Source organism: Anabas testudineus, chromosome 6 (assembly GCF_900324465.2).
Source record: "Anabas testudineus chromosome 6, fAnaTes1.2, whole genome shotgun sequence".
NCBI lineage: Eukaryota > Metazoa > Chordata > Actinopteri > Anabantiformes > Anabantidae > Anabas > Anabas testudineus.
Genome location: NC_046615.1, coordinates 20,352,001 through 20,371,407, shown reverse-complemented (window position 1 = coordinate 20,371,407; position 19,407 = coordinate 20,352,001). Strand labels below are relative to the sequence as shown.

The 19,407-nt window shown below is 39.6% G+C and overlaps 2 protein-coding genes across 3 annotated transcripts; both read left to right on the top strand.

The window, feature by feature from the left end:
• Positions 1-140: 140 nt before the first annotated feature.
• samm50 (SAMM50 sorting and assembly machinery component) lies at positions 141-6,415 on the top strand. Of its 2 annotated transcripts, none has more exons than XM_026366609.1 (15): positions 141-291; positions 1,570-1,680; positions 1,801-1,902; positions 1,990-2,077; positions 2,279-2,385; positions 2,572-2,702; positions 2,981-3,068; positions 3,177-3,305; positions 3,586-3,657; positions 3,760-3,846; positions 4,036-4,106; positions 4,660-4,727; positions 4,813-4,959; positions 5,902-6,043; positions 6,232-6,415. In XM_026366609.1, exons 1-15 carry the CDS (start codon positions 271-273, stop codon positions 6,275-6,277), a joined length of 1,410 nt encoding a protein of 469 aa, XP_026222394.1. In that variant the 5' UTR covers positions 141-270; the 3' UTR covers positions 6,278-6,415. The 2 variants fall into 2 exon arrangements, with proteins under 2 accessions (XP_026222394.1, XP_026222393.1); XM_026366608.1 differs by having other exon boundaries at positions 4,804-4,959.
• A 2,092-nt stretch (positions 6,416-8,507) lies between these two features.
• Positions 8,508-15,652, top strand: api5 (apoptosis inhibitor 5). Its single transcript, XM_026366510.1, has 14 exons — positions 8,508-8,814; positions 9,960-10,121; positions 10,325-10,418; positions 10,795-10,860; positions 10,965-11,116; positions 11,518-11,724; positions 11,884-11,988; positions 12,305-12,394; positions 12,735-12,916; positions 13,032-13,125; positions 13,282-13,338; positions 13,522-13,601; positions 13,744-13,886; positions 15,014-15,652. The coding sequence occupies exons 1-14, from the start codon at positions 8,740-8,742 to the stop codon at positions 15,088-15,090; spliced, it is 1,584 nt and encodes a 527-aa protein (XP_026222295.1). The 5' UTR covers positions 8,508-8,739; the 3' UTR covers positions 15,091-15,652.
• The last annotated feature ends 3,755 nt before the right edge of the window (positions 15,653-19,407 follow it).

Genomic DNA, 19,407 nt, shown 5'->3' with positions numbered 1-19,407 from the left:
ACTGGGATACTTCATCTCACTACAATAACCACCAATGTAAGCTTTTATAAAACTTATTATTTATTTTCACAACATTTTCACAACATTTTCCTCTTGACGTTGGTGTGTTGAACGCACCCTGGCAGAGGGCGTGGTCAGGAAGTGACATGGCCGCCTCCATATAAAGAGCTCCTTCGCTTTTCTCCGGTGACCTGTAGGTTAAATTACTTTTGTCTTTTCCGCACTGACTTTCACCCTCATTTCCCGGGACAACGCCCTGTGGAGCTCAGCATGGGCACCGTCCATGCCAGGGTAAGAAAAGGTCCGGTGACCGTGTGAGCTAAGACGCTGACCTCTCTGTGCTTTCAGTGAGTTATCTGCCAGAGCTGAGGCCCAGAACTCACTGTTCACTCAACAAGCTGCGATCAGCTCTGTGACATGAAGCTGGAGGAATGCCCTGCTTATCGGGACAAATCGTTATTTTATACGTAAAATTAAACGTAAAGTCATGGACAACAATGAGAGATGCTAGTGGTGCATCCAGTCCTGGTGGTCTTACTGCAGAGATCACTGCACCACTTAATAATTGATGTTGTTTATATCATTTTAACAGCAGTGAAAGTGTAGAGATGCTTTACTTTAGTGCAAGTAGCAGAACCACAGTGTAGAAATACACTAAAGTAAGCCAAAAGTAAGAATGACTCTTTATTACAATAAAGTACACTGTTATTGATGTATAATGTGAACAGCACTTTAAATGGTAGGTGTCACAGTCATCACTTTGCACAAATTTACATATGTTTATCTGTAGTTAATAAGTTGTTTCTGCATTCAGAGTTAGACGAGTCCCTAGAAATGCAAAGAGGGAATTTTGCACTAAAATAATGTAACTATGAAAGATACCCGTTTGATTTGACTTGAACCCAGACTGCTATAATCCCTTATTATGTTCAGATAAAGATTTCTGCACAAAACATGCCCGTCACTTCCATACAGATTTAATTTAAAGTTCTCAGATAATAAAAAAGAGTGCAGATGATAATTTCACTGTTCAGATGGACTCATAAAAATAGACTTAAGAGACATAAATCCCAAACATATGCTTCAGTTTTCCAGCTGGTAAACATGGGGCTATTTCTTAAATTGCTATATCTGCTGTTGTGTCATTTGCGAATTTATCTTCTTTGGATCAAACATTTTATAATAACCTATATATAACCTATTTATGTCATAATTTATTTGTTGATTAACTTTGTAATAATCTGCAAAGCTAGTAACTACAGCTGTCATATAACTGTAATAGGAAAAAGTTCAATATTTCGCTATGAAGTGGATCAATGTACTAGGTATAAATTCCTGAAAACTTTAAAATAGTATTTTGTTATTCAAAATTCTATATTTTTAGAGCACAAGAACCATCATGAAAACATGCTTAATGTATGAAATGTAAATACTGAAGACCAAAAGCTGAGTGAGTGTGTTGGTCTAACCAAAGGTTGTTTGATTCGGTTTGAACTTGTCTTGTCTTGTTTATTGTTTTGGAGAAAATCTCTAAAGAGATGTTAATGTTTCATCGTATCTGTGTTTCAGAGCCTGGACCCTCTGCCCATGAAAGGGCCAGAATTAGGAGTTCAAGCAGACGACATCGAGGCTCCAGAGACAGAGCACGAGCCAAAGCAAGAAGTTCTTGAGAACAAGGATGTAAGACCTGATTTACGAGAATAAGATTCTTTCACTTATGGTTTGTTGGCCTATCCCTCACTACTTTTATTTGGATCGTTCTAGTATTCTAAGAATTTGTTGTCTGTCTTGCTTTTCCAGGTTGTAGTTCAACGTGTGCACATAGATGGGCTGGGAAGAACCAAAGAGGACTTGTTGAGTTACGAAATCGCAGACGTTTTCCAAGCAAGAAACTTAATTGATGTAAGTGAAGCTGCACTAATTAATGCATGTGTACTACGTGGCTTTTGAATATCACATTGTCAACACGTGGTTCAATGTGTGGTGCAGGTGATGCGAAAGTCCCATGAAGCCAGACGGAAGCTACTGCGTCTTGGTATCTTCAGAAAAGTTGAGGTTGTTATTGACACCTCGCGAGGTAATGTCAATAACTACACTGGACTGAAAGAATATTTTCTCATGGTTATACACTTAAAGTATAAAGTACAAATTATAATGAAAACATTTCTGTGTTGAATCATGACTCATCTGTTTCGTAATGATTGTTTTTTATATGACAAATCTATCTTTAAAAACAAATTTAAATTTAATTTAACAATGGCGTTTCCTCCTCTCTCAGGTGAGGATGCTCTTCCCAATGGCCTTGATGTGACCTTTGAGGTCACTGAGCTGCGACGTATGACAGGCAGCTACAACACCATGGTTGGAAACAATGAAGGAAGCATGGTGAGCACTCAAATGAGTCTGTCTGAGTACTGTTTTTGTCACAGTAGCATCACTACACTGGTTATGAAAATGTACTTCTACAATAATCATTTCCAATGTTGAGTTCAGCCTCAGTTTGCAGCACTGCAGTAATATTTAAGGTGTATGTTTTTGTGACTAAGTGATTTTGATGTGGTTTAATTACAGGTACTTGGCCTGAAGTTACCAAACGTATTTGGTCGAGCAGAGAAAATGACCTTCCAGTTTTCCTACGGCACTAAAGAGACGTCCTATGGTCTGTCTTTCTTCAAACCCCAACCAGGACTATTTGAACGCAAGTAAGATATAAACAGCTTCATAATAATATTATTCAATAAAATACAATTAATAATGTTTGTCCACCTACCATTAAATACATGGTCATTACTGCAGTGTCTGAGGTTATGATATGGTGAATCTCCTACCCATTGAACTTTTGATTTGAGCCATTAGTTAGTAAATATCTGAGGAGCCTCTTTAGTAACTAGTAATTATTATAATTAATATATTGTTTTGTGTAATTGAAGGAATCATATCAGGATATTGACATTTCTTCTGTTCTTTTTGTCAATTTCAGTATCTCAATCAATGTGTACAAAGTAACAGGTCAGTTCCCATGGAGTTCACTGAGGGAGACAGATCGAGGCATCTCTGCAGAACTGAGCGTAAATACTTGCTTCTATTTGTTTTTTCACTTTTGTTTTAACTTTTTGCGAAAAGTGTACAAATAAATGTAATACATCTCTGTCTTACTACCAATTTGTTGCACATAGTTTCCTGTATGGAAGACCAACCAAACCTTAAAGTGGGAAGGAGTTTGGAGAGAGCTGGGCTGTTTGGCTCGCACTGCCTCATTTGCTGTTCGGGAGGAGAGCGGCCATTCCCTCAAGTCCTCTCTTTCGGTATTTGTCTCTTATTTTTCATTGAACATTTCATTCTGGGCTGTGAAAGAGCTGTTGAGTTTCACAGAGAATACACGCCAAAGCTATTATTCACAGCTGAAATCAGGCTTTCAAAATCTTTTAAATAGGAAATTCTAATGTGTCATGCAGGGACTGTCAATGGTGGATTTGAATTAAGTTTAAATAAGAGCTACAACAGAATACGGAGTAAAACACTGTAGTAATAAATATTAGTATAACTGAATATTTACAATAGTTTTGTTGCTATTTTGTTTTTTAGCATGCTATGGTCATTGACACCAGAAACTCATCCATCCTCCCACGTAAAGGTGGCCTGTTGAAGATCCATCAGGTTTGTTGTTCACTACTAAGTCTGAGCTTTTTAAAAGGCTGTATGAAAACAGTAAACCTGATTGTGCACAGGAGGCTCACATCTTGTGTTTTGGTTGTGTAGGAACTTGCTGGTTACACTGGAGGAGATGCCAGCTTCCTGAAAGAGGACTTTGAGATCCAGCTCAACAAAACACTCTTCTGGGACTCAGTAAGATTCAACATTTTATATTTCTCAGTTTATCAGTGGCTCTTCAGTCAGTTTTTGTAGAGACTTTATGTGCAGGTTTAATGTTAATACTTAACATATACTGCTTCTACTTCAACTGCTACTACTTTTTTGTTTAGTGTTGTTCTGTACACGAGAACTTTACTAAACCTTTTTTCCTTTCTCCTCCAGGTCCTTTCTGCCTCACTGTGGGGTGGTTTGCTCCTCCCCATTGGTGACAAACCAACAAATATAGCAGACAGGTACAGAAATACTGTGCACCAGCCTATAACCATTATTAACTAGACCAGGAGTTGTAAAAGCTTCACATCACGGTCCATAATTTTTCTACTAATTCTGTCACATTTATGGGCCTGTGTTGTGTACATCTAAATATGTGTTATGTCTGTGAATTCAGAACTCACTGAGAGAGGGTGGGACTTTACATGCAAATTGAAGCTCTTGTGCAATGAGTGCCTTAATTGTCTCCTTGAGCAGAATATCACAGCCAGAGCTGCTGATACTGTAGACCGTGTTCATATCAGCGGGTCAAACTACAGTAATAAATTTAGACTTTTCAGAACATTGCACCTGTTCATTTAATTCCTCACAGCATTTTTGCCTCATCTCTTCCTGTGATGGCCCTCCTCATCTCTCTACCACCTCCTGTGGAGATGGCTTGCAGTTTGAACATGTCTGAACTAGACCTACTGTAGCCATAAAACTAAATTAAGTTTAAAAATGGATTAACTGGATTCTTTCTTGATCACAAAACCTGTGTAATGTGTATGTTCTCTGTCTCTGTTGACCTTCTAGGTTCTATCTAGGAGGCCCCACCAGTATTAGAGGATTCAGTATGTACAGTATGGGACCACAGAGTGAAGGTGAGGCATCAGCCTTCAACATTAAGGACACTGTTTATGAACATTACTTTGAAGAATTTGTGTGCTGGTATTACTGGTATGGCAGGTGACTACCTGGGAGGAGAGGCCTACTGGGCTGGAGGCTTCCATCTCTACACCCCTCTACCCTTCAGACCAGGCAGGGGGGGCTTTGGTGATCTCTTCAGAACACACTTCTTCCTCAATGCTGGAAACCTTTGTAACCTCAACTACGGTGAGTAGTCAGAAACCTACTGTGAATGGGTCAGACAGGGCTTAAATCAAGTCTCAATCAGTAGGCCTCAATTCAGAATTGTTAATTCAGGCCTAAAACAGTGGGTTTCTGCACCAGATCAGTTGCTGTCTAACAACCAGACTAAAGTAAGTAAGTGTTACTGAAAACAAGCTGTGCTAGTCTGAATTAGCCAGACTGGGGTTGCATATAAAACATGGACCCAGAAAATAAAATTAAAAACCTTTAGTGAGTATGAGTAAAGTCTTTTAAAACAAATGGTTTCAAGATGCCTCATCACACATTAGCTGTGGAATATAATTTTTTTTTAATCTGTTGGTGATTAGGGATAAAGATATGCATGATGTAAAAATTCCTAAAAATATGGACTGGTCGATCTGGCGGTACATCGGAATTGTCATCCTCTTCTGTTGGGAGATCTGGGCATCACCTGCTGTTTTAATGTACAGTTGTTATTTCATGTAGAAATACCACTGTTGCATCAAAATGTAGCTATAGTTCACTTCTGTTAGAAAGAACTTGTCTAACTGTTGGTTGTTTATCTTCATTAACAGAATCCAGGTAATCCATGTGCTTTCTTTGACAAACTACATTGATCTGAAGATTATTAGTCCTCCTTAAGGTTTCTTCAGGAAATCAGTTTGTAGATTCAAATTCAGGACTAGGATAAGTCTAGGACTATTTCAAACCATGACTGAGAAAGATGATTTGTTATTTAAGTCAAGGATTAGACTTAATACTTAAACCACTTAAGAGAGAACCAGTTTAATGACTGAGTGAAAGTTTATGCTAGTTCCATTTCACATTTCATCTTACTGTTTTCTAGTTCAGTTTTGGACTTTGTTTAAGCAAAGCAGGGCTAAAATTACTGAAACTGACTTGTGCAAATGTCTTCTGTTTTAAAATATGTGTGGCTTTTTTTAGGTGAGGGGCCACAAGCTCATTTGAAGAAACTGGCAGAATGCATTCGCTGGTCATATGGACTGGGCATCGTACTGCGTTTGGGGAACATTGCCAGACTGGAGCTGAATTACTGCATTCCCATGGGAGTCCAGAGTGGAGACAGGTAGGGCTGGTTGTGTATGTTAGCTGTAGTTGAAAGGAGTTTTGAGTGGTCTTGAGTGTGCATAAATTTTGTTCTGAGCTAAGAACAAATACCAAATAAGAAAATGTTGGTGAATGTCAGAATCTTCGTAAAGAACTTGGCTATGACATGATGATGATGATTTAGACTGGTTTCTCCTCTATTTGCAGGATATGTGATGGGGTCCAGTTTGGAGCAGGAATCAGATTCCTGTGAAACTGTGTCATGTTGTATCTGGTGCTTCCATATGTTTTAATCAAAATTTACTGTTGGAAACATTTTATTGGAAGGGGAAACTACTTGTACAGAATTGTTATTGCCAATAATAAGTTCAATAAAAGTGTTTGCACTGACTTTTTGTTGTGATATTTTCTTGTGGTTTAATAAAGTTCAAAAACATCAGATTTTACTGAGGTCACATTACTGTGTATCTGATGAAAGAGCAAATATAGTTGGAGGCGTCTCATTGGTGCCACATTCATTCTGAGCACACGAAAACCCCACATACAGTCATAAAAAGCTATCTTTAGTGATGAGGAGAACAAGGAGTCGTGCAACAGATGGTGTGACCTCCCCAGAACCCTAACCATCAACATCATGGAGTTAGTCTGGGGTCACATGACAAGACAGAAGACACTGACACAGCCTAAACAGGTGACGAACTGCGGTAAGTCTTCCAACAGCATACCTGCCAGTTACCTTGAATGGTTACATATTGACTTGCATGGCATTGACCACAGTAAATGTTATGTGTATTAAGGGTGAACTACCTGTTACTGACAAAAGTTTGGAGTTGTTTATTTGGTTGACTAATTATTTTATTCACAGTGAAAGGGGAACAGATAGGAGAATGAACCAAATCTATTTACAAGATCTTTTCAGTATATTCAGGATAGAAAATTCCAGCTTTGTCTCTGGTCTGGGCTTGTTTATGCTGCTTGAATAGAACCCTCAAATTTTAAGATCACCTTAAAACTAGAACGTGTGTCTGTACAAACACTATTTGAACAAATAAATTGGAAGTTCATCCCAGGCTAATAATCGACTCCCAGCACACATTCAATGAGCATGGGTGTCATATAATTGTTTCTTACTTGTTTGCAACTAACAGAATAATAAAAGGTTTTATTTTTGTCCAGTAGAAGTTCAGATATTATGAGTGGGACTCAAGACTCGGTCTTGTTGGACTGTGGCTCAATCTACTAGCAAAACTCTCTTCTATGTGACAGCCAAGTCCTGTGTGCTTGTTTATGAAGGAATAGGAGGAGATTTTTCAGTCTCAAGTTATCAGTTTATTTAACAATTATCAATTAATAAAGTAAATTAATATTAGGAGAAAATGAATAAAGCATACAGAGCTCTGGGTCTGGGTTTCCCTGATAAACAACAAGGTGTGTCAGTTCACGAAGTCTGATTGACTATCTGTCCCTGACCCAGTCCTTTTGTACAAAACAAGTGTTTGCATAGACAATTGCGCAATCATCCTGGTTGGCCAGATCTGACTCCCTCGACTTTCTCGTCCACTGTAGCGTTATCGGGCACCTTGACCTTCACCATCATCCGTCATTGGTTCAACTGCTGCTCTCCCGTCCCTCATTATCGGATTCCATGTAACAGTAGCCTTTCATCCACAGCTGCTGTTCCTGTGATAAATTCTGGACTCTGAAACAACATCAACAGAGATACCTTGTGCCTGGGCCCCTCGGGACCACTTCACTCTGCATCCTTCTTGCAATATTTGTCATATGCTTATAAGTTGTTTCTCATATGGTGGTGGTCTCTGCTCATCTCCATTGATACGTCCTAATTGCTTTTTCATTAACTCCACAGTAAATAATACTCAACAGCAATTCATATTATGTATCTTTAGTGCTTTTTCATTAACTCTATAGTGAATAATGGTTAATAGTAAATCATACTCATACTAATTTTGCAGTAGAAAACATGCTATTCAACTATTAATGTTAGACAAGTACAAATTAAAGCATTAATAAACTACTACTGCTTAGTGAGTGCAAGTTAAAACATTGGTTTAGCATAAAATCATATGATGTATGTACAATCTCTTGCCCAAAGACGGTTAGGATTGGCTCCATTATTATACCTCTTTGTAGCAGAGCATGGTTAGTACCTCAATACATAATTTAAATTAGATCTTTAGATTTTTTTAACTAATGAACCTGTGTTTTCTATTGCTTTTCTATTTTAAATACAGTTTAACATTAATGTAAAATGCTAACTATGTCTTAAAAATGCTAACTATGTCTAAAAAGTATATATTTGAATTTTTTAAAATGAAAACAGATTTTTACAATATTACTTGTTAGTTTGTTTGTTTTTTACTGCGCACCAGTTTTGCGCACACCACTGTCACGTGTCGTATCCGGTTCGCCCGGATGGATAGGAGTACGCGCATGCGTAATACTCATTGTTCCGTAGCATTTTAGCCTGTATGCTAGAGAACATTGCGGGAAGACGGTGCGTGGGGGGTGTTCATTCACTGGCTTCTCGAAATTTCATCTTTCCATCTCCTTTCTGTTCAACATAGCTTTCGTACGCACGCCGTTGTTTGTACCATAGTCGTCCGAAACGGAGCAAAAGCGACCCGCCAGGGTTTTTCTTCTGTGGTTTTTATCTGCGGTCTTTTCTGTGAGCAGCAGGCACCAGGACGCACGCTGATGGCGGTCACCGTCGAGGATCTCTACCGTAACTACGGGGTTCTTGCTGATGCTAAGCCAGAGAACCTCAGCCAGGTAACTATCTAAAGGTCAACGGAGATGTTTTACATATTGTATAACCAATACCTGTGTTGCTTTCCTACATTACCTTATTTTACTTTCATTGTTGTTAACTTTTTCACTTAGCGCCAGTTACATAACATTTTTGTTCGCGTGCTAAGCTAGGCTAGGCTAGCTGTAGCTAGCTAACCTAGTGACCGGGCTAGTGTTAAGAGCCTTGTCATAGCGACCATCACAATAGGCGGCACAACGGTACAAACATTCATTATATCCACGGTAATTTACCTATTTGTGCATTTTCCATTCACGCTAAAATCTGGTCCGTTTAACTCAGCTTGTTGATTCAACTTTTCGGCACCTCTTCTCATTCAAACTGATGCTTTCCTACAAGCAGATGGGAACTTTCATACACATCGCACCATATTAAAGAGACTTAGTTTGTTTTTCTGACATAATTAGTTTGGACATGCAGCACACAGTTGGCATTTACGGAGTAACGTTAGTAAAACAGCTAGATTTTTATTCAGTTTTTCACGTACATCCCAAAAACAGAGGTAGCAGCTTCTGCAGATTTCCAAACAGCCATGTTTAAAAACACAAGCCGATGTTTCTGAATCCACAAAGAGTCTAAATGGAAAAATATTGTGATCTGATTAATGATAAGTGATATCACATCATTTAGTAGATGAAATATTTCTCATTCAGGTAGTTGGATAATGCAGTGTAATTGTTGAAAATGTATAGTTAAGTAAAGTTAGAAAACATAGTTTTTTAAAATACGGTTTGCGAACTATCATATGGAGAAACTGGTATGTTTTTGCATGATGGAACAATTTGCTAATAAAACAATACCATGCAACAGTTTTCATAGTTTGAGGAGTAGTTACCATGATAACTGAATGAAATTTGAGCATTGCCTTTTGAATGTATAGATACACAAATCTATGACAAGTGGCCATTCTGCCCTTAAACAAGTTTCAGTGCGTTCACACTTAATTTACGTATACATAGGGGTTTCTGGTGAAGTGGTAACACCCAGGTACGCCCACTATCCTAAGCAGCATTCACTTACTAAGTGAAATTCAGCATGAATCCGATGCCATGTCCTCTTATGTATGTTTTTGCATGTGTTTATTGTTGGACTTTCTTTTATTCTGCAGCACAAAGATGCTTACCAGGTTATTCTGGATGGTGTGAAGGGTGGCCCTAAGGAGAAGCGCCTGGCAGCACAGTTTATTCCCAAGTTTTTCAGCAGCTTTCCAGAACTGGCCGATGCAGCCATTAATGCTCAGCTTGATCTCTGTGAAGATGAAGATGTGTCGGTGAGTATTAAGGGGTAAACACATATTGAGTGTGCTGTTAGTCTGCTACCTAATAGACTTGGTCACAGACACACACAGATTGTCTTGTTCTTCAAGTTAACTTACGTTAAAATTGAAGCTTCTGTGTTCCTGCTTTGCCTCCTCTTTTTACTGAATGGATTCATGATGATGATATTTAATTACATCGTCATGTCTGTATCCAGATTCGACGGCAGGCCATCAAGGAGCTCCCACGATTTGCAACTGGCGAGAACATCCTCAGAGTTGCAGATATTCTCACTCAGCTCCTTCAGACAGGTATTGGATTGTAACTGCAACCAGAAATATTACTCTTGATTATGAGTTAGTCTTGCAATTATTTTATTGTGACAAATCAATTATTTGTCTGTAGTATTGAAAGTATTGAAATGTGGGGAAATGTTTAATAATTGGGGTAGTCCACATTCACATTATTTGTTTTAGTTGTTCCACTGTCCAAATCAAGATCATCAAATTCTTTTTTCAGACTAATTGCAGGCATAAGATGGCTTATGTTTCAGTTATTAGTTTAATTTATTGTGAATACTATACTCACAATACTGGTGTCTGAATTTGCCTGCAATTCTGTGCCAATATTTAATCTCTGTTATTTAAAGCAACATCTTAAACATTGACAACTGTAATTTTGTTTCAGATGATACAGCAGAGTTCAACCAAGTGAATGCATCACTTCTTTCTATCTTCAAGATAGATGCAAAGGGTAAGTCACCTTTTGTAAACACTATTACTATTCAGAGGTAGTAATTTCTAATTACTATTAAATCCCTACTTCTTGCACTGACATAGTGTCTTTTTTTTATGCAGGCACTCTTGGAGGCCTCTTCTCTCAGATCCTGCAGGGAGAAGACATTGTCAGAGAACGGGCCATCAAGTTTCTATCAACGAAACTAAAGACCCTTCCAGAGGATGTCATGACAAAGGAGGTTGAGGAGTACGTCTTTGCAGAGACAAAGAAGGTTTGCATTGAGTGTCAAGTTGATTAGTTAGCTCTGATCAGTAGGATGATAAAAGTAATTTATGTAAAACTACATTACATTATATGTAGAATCAGGATATATTCGGATCACTCCAAAATTGGCTTCTTGGCATTTTGGCTTCTTTGGGAGTGAGTGTTGCATTTGTTTTGGAAATTGGTAAAATTTTATCACTAACTCTCCTTTTGTGTATTGGATTTAATTACTGTTTGAACAGTGCATACATGCCACTTTATCTGACCTGTTTGTTTCTTGGTAGGGAAAGAAGACTATGTCCACTTCTATTGTGTGAGGGGGGGTTTAAGCATTGCAAAATTATATTTGTATAGACAGATGAGGACATGTACTGATAATGAGCTTCCTGTTTTTTCCTGCCTCCTCAGGTGCTGGAGGATGTTACTGGAGAGGAGTTTGTGCTGCTGATGCGTGTGGTATCTGGCCTACACGTACTGCAGACAGTGAATGGGCGACAGCAGCTGGTGGAGCTGGTAGTGGAACAGGCCTTTCTTGAGCAGGCCCTCAACCCAGCCGATCCTGATACAGTTGACCGCCTGCTGCAGTGCACCCGACAGGCCCTGCCCCTGTTCTCTGTGAGTAAAACAAGACATTTGACATAAACCAAATTAACTGATCAGATCATTGCAGCTGTGCACACAGTACATATTGTCTGTTTTTACATTTATTTATCATACACACATTAAGTAGTCATAGGTGGGAATTGACCATAGGTTTTTCCTCATGTCCTGCAGAAAAACGTCCATTCCACGCGGTTTGTCACGTACTTCTGTGAACACGTTCTGCCCAACCTCAGCTCCCTGACGAGTCCTGTTGCTGAGCTGGACATTCAGTTGGAGGTGAGTTCCTCTATTCAATGTGTAATTAAAGTGTAACCAGTTTACCACAATTCAAATGCTTAATCATTTCCTTATGAGCTCTAGTTACCTCGAATATGGTCGCTCTAGTGTGAGGTCGATACTCCCAATGTCTGACACTTGGGGAGCAGTTGTAGTAGTAAACAAAGTCAGCGTGGCAGCCACCTGTCAGAGGTGGCAGCCAACTGCATGTTGTGAATGGGTCATTAGCCTGCACCACGCAACACTGTTTCTCATTAGCAATGCACATTACACTGTGTGAGGGGATCTGCTAAGCTCTCTGTGTGTGTGTGTGTAGGTACTGAAGCTGCTGGCTGAGATGAGTCCATTCTGTGGAGACATGGAGAAGCTGGAGGCCAACCTCCACATGCTGTTTACCAAGCTGCTGGTGAGAATGGATTGTCCTCTTGTTACTGGACACTGACAAGTGGAAATGCATGTGGTGGTAGTAGCAGAAGAGCAGGATTTACAGTTCTCCTCTTTCTGTTTTATTCACCATTTTCTGATCTGTGGCAATCGCATGTGCAAATACAGTTTTTTATTTAATAATGTATTCATCAAATGTGAATAGCAGGGGTTGTTCCAATACAGGTTTCACAAGAATTCTTGGTATACATATATCTCTACCTGTTGCACATAAACCATAAACAGCAGTTTGACACCAAAGTGTGGATAATAAAGTATAGAAAGTAGTTATGATTTTCATGTGTTTCTTCTTGTGTGTGTAGGAGTACATGCCTCTGCCACCAGAAGAAGTAGAGAATGGCGAGAACTCTGCAAGTGAAGAACCTAAACTGCAGTTCAGCTATGTGGAGTGCCTCCTCTTCAGCTTCCACCAGCTGGGCAAGAAGCTGCCAGACTTCCTCCTGGACAAAGTGGATGCAGAGCGCCTCAAAGATTTCAAGATCAGGTGAGGGACACAAAGAAAAGGTTTACATAGTTTAGCTTATCTAGGAAAAAGCACATTCACCGTTTATGTAAATTCTCTTTTTAGATGTAATTGAATGCACATTGTGTTTCAACAGGTTACAGTACTTTGCCAGAGGCCTTCAGGTTTACATTAGACAACTGCGAGTAGCACTGCAAGGCAAGACAGGAGATGCTCTGAAGACAGAAGAGGTAATAAATTTGTTATAAGTTTGATTATTTAGCTGAAGTAACTTTCTTACTTCTGTACACAATCACCAGAAATGTTAACTGAGCAGTTTTATGTGCCAATTGTTCTGTTGTAAAACATCTCAGGCTAACTTAATGTACTTGTTTGTATGAAATCAGAACAAGATCAAAGTGGTGGCCCTCAAGATCACAAACAACATCAATGTTCTCATCAAGGTAAAATATTGGACACACACGGAACTACAGAAAAATACTCACTGCACTACATTGATCTTTTGTTGTAAACAACCTTTTATTATTATAAGAAATATAAATATAAGGAACACCTCAGAAAGCACAATTATAGTGCAGCAAGTTAAGTTACCAGCATGCTGACAGTATCACCTCTAAACTTTACAGGATCTGTTCCACAACCCTCCGTCCTACAAGAGCACAGTCACTCTGTCCTGGAAACCCGTCCAGAAGACAGAGGCAGTAGCGTAAGTTTGCTCTCACTTCTCTTATTCAGTGTTGCCTCTAGTCAGAGTTTAAGAAGCACTTTGTAGAAGCCAAACATCCACACACTAGCTGAATGTTCTTGTTACACCATTAGATCACTCTACTTTTCTTTTTTGATTGTAGGCCCAAGCGTCCGTCAGGTGAGGAGATGGGCTCTGGTACTAGTCCACAAAAACAGATCTCTTCTCTACCCCGAAGGGACTCACGGCAAATCTACAACCCACCCAGTGGCAAGTACAGCGCCTCCATTGGCAATTTCAACTATGGTGAGGAGTGCCTCTTTTCTTTTTAACTCATTCTTTGTAAACACTGTTGAGCAGCAGTTCACCCTTATTTTACATTGTAGATTAGTGTATTTGACACGTCTTTTACTCAGCTTATGCAGCTCAGACATGCTCACGAGTTGCCAAATGTAAATCTAGGTCAAGTCTGAAATCTTTAGACTCTGAGTCAAGTTTCAAGCTTGTGTCCCTCTGTGCTGCCACAAACCATGAGCTAGACACATCCATGATGAGCCAGAAGTCTGAGTTGCCAGTCACAGAGTGTACTAAAGTTAAACTAGTTGCGTTACAATTGCATTACAGTATGTTGCACAGATAAGTCTAACTGTAGCCAACAGTATTGATAACAGCTATAACTCTAATGCCAATGTTATGCTTATTCAAAGAACACATTAGCAGACCTCTCTGCAGCGGTGAGTCCTCACACGTGCCAGGTCGTACAGCTTGCCACAAGTACTGTGCAGCACCCGCAGGGGCTGCAACACTAACCTATCTGGATGATTTTTCGTGCCCCATAAAGTTAGACATGGTCGATGTTGTGCCTTTTATCTTTCTCTTTACATTCTTCACAGCAGGAAATATTTTATCTTAAGCCAAATGGTGTTAAAATCCATGTTGTCTTTGGATACACAGATGTCAACATCTGGTATGGATCCTGTCACCAGCACAGCATGTAGCTGCTGTTTTGCTAGCTCACCTGTAGGTGGCAGACACACGCTGTGGTGCGTTTATAGAGGGTGGTAAAAAACAATTCTCTTATTTTGTCAACTTTGGTTGACAAGAAATTCTTTGTAAACCTTCACTGCCTATGAAACTTGTAAGTAATATTGTCTTTGAATACGTTTCAAATACTCACCTTCTGAATAGGTTTAAAGGTGAATAAAAGACTGTATCTCGTTTAAAATCCTTTTGAATTAACAGCTAATATGCTTTTTATTTAGGGTAATCGAGGTATGATGATGACAACAGAAACCCTAAATATGTCTTTAACTTTAAAACGGTCTAGCACTGTAATAATGACTGACTGCTGCTTTAATGTTATGCATAATAATATTATTATTCACGCCATAGTAATACTGACCTGGTGTTGTTTCATGACTTTGTGGCTGCAGAGCGCGGCGGCTTCAGGGGCGGCCGAGGACGAGGCTTTGGAGCCAGAGGCAGCCGGAGCCGAGGACGACTCTACTAAAACACACAGTACATATTTCTCAATGAACTGCATCGCATCAGGAACTTTTTCACACCAAGATGGACTATATCTCACCTTCTCTTCAGTTTTAGTTTTTTAACTGGTCTCCACTTATTTTTCACTTTCCAACTTGCACATAAATTTATTTTTGTTATTTTGTTTTGGAGGGTGCTAGGGGTTTGCTTTTCTGTCTCCACAATATCAGACGACGGACTCAGTTTTCTACCTGCCATTTCAGCATTTACTCCCTGTATTCCTCTTGGCCAAGGCAACAGTTCATAAATCTAAATGTGTGGTTTTTTCCCCTTAATTTTTGAATTGTGTATTTTTGTGAAACAAAAGACTGCCAAGTTGTAACCGATAAATATTTTTGTCAGATTGTTGTAGGAAAAGATAAATGTCCTCTTTGTTTTGCGACATGTTAATGAATACACTTCTACCCTTATTTAATCTTTACTTTTTTTTTTATTAGAGCTTAAGTTGAATTGGCTGATTATAATACTTTGTATGAATCAATGATGTTTCATTGGATTTTTATCATAAACTTGTATGGAAGTATGAACTTCTGTCCTTTTGACTTATGTATTTATAACATTTTGCAGTAGTTCAGATGACAGCCACAGTGAAGAAGATAAAATTCTTCACCACTCTGCTACCTCAGCTTTCCTTTTCCCACCTTGTCTTTCTTTTTCGTCGCCATCCATTCACTAGCTCGCCTACTCATTCATCCCATGTATTCTTCCCACCTGCCTGTCTTTCATTTTCCCTCCAGTTTCCATTTGTACTCACCTATATCTGTACCAAAGCAGAGTGAAGAGAGGGTAATTTTAGCTCACGATCTGGCATCTACATTTAGAATACACAGACAAAAACGTGTCCTCTCTCTGCTGTCTGCTCGACTATCAACTCTGTGCCTCCCTCAGACTGGTAAGCGTGGGTGTGTCTGCTTTGATGTAGAAAAGAGTTGAATCGAGCTTTTGGTAATTGAAGCGGCTATAAATAGTAGCTGTCATGTTTAGAACTTGATTTGATACACCGTGGTGGTGAAGGCTCTGCTTGCCATGCACATGTGCAGCCATGAGCATATTGTCCTACACAAACATCTTAATGCTAGTGCTTAAAATATATATATCGCCAATCATTTATTGTTCTTTACTTAAACATGCGGTGAAATGAGAACCCTGCTAAAAACTTGAGCTACAAACTATATCAATTTGAATTCGGTTTATGGTTTTCTATAATAATAATAACAGAATAATTAGCTATATTGTAATTTTAACTTAAACTGACAGATTGCTTTTATTGATCATTTGGGACTTTCCAGTAGATCAGGTGTGGAGCCTCATGGATCCTGCTCCTTACTTCATTTCACACTACAATGTTTTTTGTTAGAATAATTTTTGTGGATTTACATTTGTACATCTTTATATATTATATTTTACAGTGTATCAAAGTGGGAACAAAACTGGACAAATATTTATTTGTAAACCTAAAATAACATTATTTATTTGCTTAGTTGTAATTTTAGCTTCATGTCCCAAGTTTTAACTTCATACAATGTGCAGGGAAAGGGGAAAACAAGGAACAGGCATTGCAAAAGCTCCATAACTGGCTCTCATAAAGCTAGAAAACAAGCACACACACTCAGGCGGAGATGTCTCAGTGGGTGCTACAGGTCTGCATGTGAAGACACGTGTGTGCTGGTGTGTGTAGGTGGATGCTTTAGAGGAGGAGGGACGCTTAAACTCTCAATTTTCTCAATCGACTGTGGCAGCGTTAACATCAAAACTTCAAAATTTGATATATTAATTTTTAAAAATGTACATTCATGTTATGGTACAAAACATAAAGTATAATTTTCTTTGTTTTGGGTCCAAAATATAGCATTTTTTTTTTCAACGCATAAACTTTAATATGCATTCTAATTTTGCAGCTACACAGTATCTGCAGTGCCACTAATGTGCAGCGACACTTGCACATCAGTGAATCTCTTGTAGAAAATAAACAAGCAGCTTATGCATCCATAGATTGCATCGTGTCTTGGCAGAGTCTCCCCTCTAGGGGGCGATCCAGACCAGGGTTTTCCTCGCAAAGCAACCAGATCTATTTTTATCCCAAGCGAACGAGTCACTTAAAGCTTTCATGATGTCTTTTTGTCTCTCTTTGTATTTCTGCTCGGGTTAAGGCGCACGGAGGAACACTGCGATCCTGAACAATGTCGAGAAGAGAGGGGAGGAAAAAATAAGTCTGTAGCTGTCACAGCCCCTCGATTTCATGACCTAAACTGAAAATATGTAGTGATGGAGAGTCTGTGGATTTGTCAGGTACTGGTTAAGGACTGTGCTGAGTCAGTGCTGATCGAACTAATGCTGCAACACCGTAAATCATCCCAAAAGAAGCAGCTGGTGGCTTTTAATGCAACATTCCAGTGTTTCTATGTGTGTATCTTAAATGAAGCCCAGACTGCATCCCATCCCAAATTTCATTATAATGCATTAATTTCCTCTCATTTGTTTCTTTTCACTCACTGATTTGATCTTTTAGCCTCACATTGCGGGCTCATGGTGTATTTGTTGCAGAGATACTGTAAGTCTTTGGCACAGGCATCGTGATGTGTTTAAGTTCTCGTCTCACGGCAGTAGAGGGCGGTATGCAACCGAGATAAACCCTCTCGTCATTGATCGTGACCAGGTATTTCCCAAACCAGCCCGCCAGTCAGCCAGCCAATGCCTGGCACATGCGTTTGCACGCACGCACACACTCACACACACATACATACACATGGCAAAGCTGAAAATAATCAAGTGGTGGAGGAGGAGTGGGCGGCAGCAGCGGCAGAGGAAGCGAAGACGACCCTCAGATAGAGAAAGAGAGAAGGAAGGAGCGACTGTACGAGTCCATGTGAGAGTACAAGTGAAGGTAAATCAATAGTCCTGAAGCACTTGGTGGAACTCGATGGGTTTCCTCACTTTATTACCAACCTTTTTGGGATGGGGGGGGGGGTTAACACCAGGCCTTCATACTGTATCCAAACAGACCTGCATCCTAAATCCACACTTTGCATGAATGGGTGCAAGTTCACCATGATTATAGTTCCTCAGTTTGTGTTTCCAGGATTTCCGTGCCAGCATTGTAGTGATTAAGTTTCAGAAATTACCTCAATATCTGATGAGTTTAGGCCACACTGCTGCATTTGTGGACTGTATTCACTTGTTACCCTACTCTAGTTGTTGCAGTGTTCAGTCCCAACAGCATCAGTCTAAGACTAGTGCTCTGGAAAGAGTGATGTGACTTTGGTTCACATGCAAATTTAACAGCTGCAGTTCAGATAAATGTGTATGATGGTTTAATGGCACTGCACATTGATTGATGTAACTACAATTTTAACCTTCAGTTTGTCCTGTTTAACTGTTTAACACAACTTGTGGTGCAGGTTAAGAGGTGTTCTCCACCGTCATTACCCAATTTCTAACTGCCTTCAGAGGAATGTTAAAGGATATTTGGTTTTATGGTACATCAGATCTCAGTTTTTTACAAAAGACCAGGCCAGCACGGACCAAATGAGAAGTTAAATCTAAATATAAGCTGACACAGCTTCCATTGACACTAGGAAGGCAGTGTACGTAGACAGTAACGGGGAGCTGGTCGGTCAAAAGCCAGTTTATCTCTCCAATCATTTCCAGGCCATAAATAATCTGTAATCTAGCTTTATGTGTAACAAGATAGGAACTAGAGACTTCCTGAAGGCATCTAATCAAAACTCCACTTCAACCTGAGCCTCCTGTACTGACAAGCAGGAATGAGCTGTGTTTCACAGGATTCACAGGATTTCATGGGCTGATCAAAGAGGGCACGTGGTGTACTTAAGCAGCTCCGAGGTCCTTACATGAAAGAGCTGATCTGGAAATCACGGCTGCCATTATTTTATGCTTCGAACGGTGTGATTCTAGTTGCATTTGCTTAGCTCTACACTTTTTTCCCATCAAGATTCAGGGAAAAGTGTGAGCAGCGACTAAAGAGGAGTTTATTGGCACTAAGAGTTCACTGGGTTGTGCAGCTGTCCGTGGTGCTGAAGCTGCCTGATGGGAGCTGTGTGGCCCCTGGAGCTGAAGCAGGGTTTCCCCTAAATGCATTTCAGACCAGCTTTGCTTGAGAAAAAACCTTCTTGAGGGATTAATTTCTGCATCTTGTGAGAGATAGCAGCATTTCAGTCAAACATAGAGGAACACGCTGAGGACACGTGACTCAGGTGTGAGTTTCTGTGTACAGTATGTTTCCAATAGCATTACGCTGATGTGAGGCCAGAGGTCAAGGTCA

Excerpts from the sequence above, each read along its gene's own strand:
- samm50 (XM_026366608.1), top strand. The coding sequence starts at position 271 with ATGGGCACCGTCCATGCCAGG. Across the intron at positions 4,728-4,803 it reads TATGGGACCACAGAGTGAAG|GTATGGCAGGTGACTACCTG; the intron begins GTGAGGCATCAG and ends CTGGTATTACTG. Across the intron at positions 6,044-6,231 it reads GGAGTCCAGAGTGGAGACAG|GATATGTGATGGGGTCCAGT; the intron begins GTAGGGCTGGTT and ends CTCTATTTGCAG.
- api5 (XM_026366510.1), top strand. The coding sequence starts at position 8,740 with ATGGCGGTCACCGTCGAGGATCTCTACCGTAACTACGGGGTTCTTGCT. Across the intron at positions 8,815-9,959 it reads AGCCAGAGAACCTCAGCCAG|CACAAAGATGCTTACCAGGT; the intron begins GTAACTATCTAA and ends TTTATTCTGCAG. Across the intron at positions 11,725-11,883 it reads AGGCCCTGCCCCTGTTCTCT|AAAAACGTCCATTCCACGCG; the intron begins GTGAGTAAAACA and ends CATGTCCTGCAG.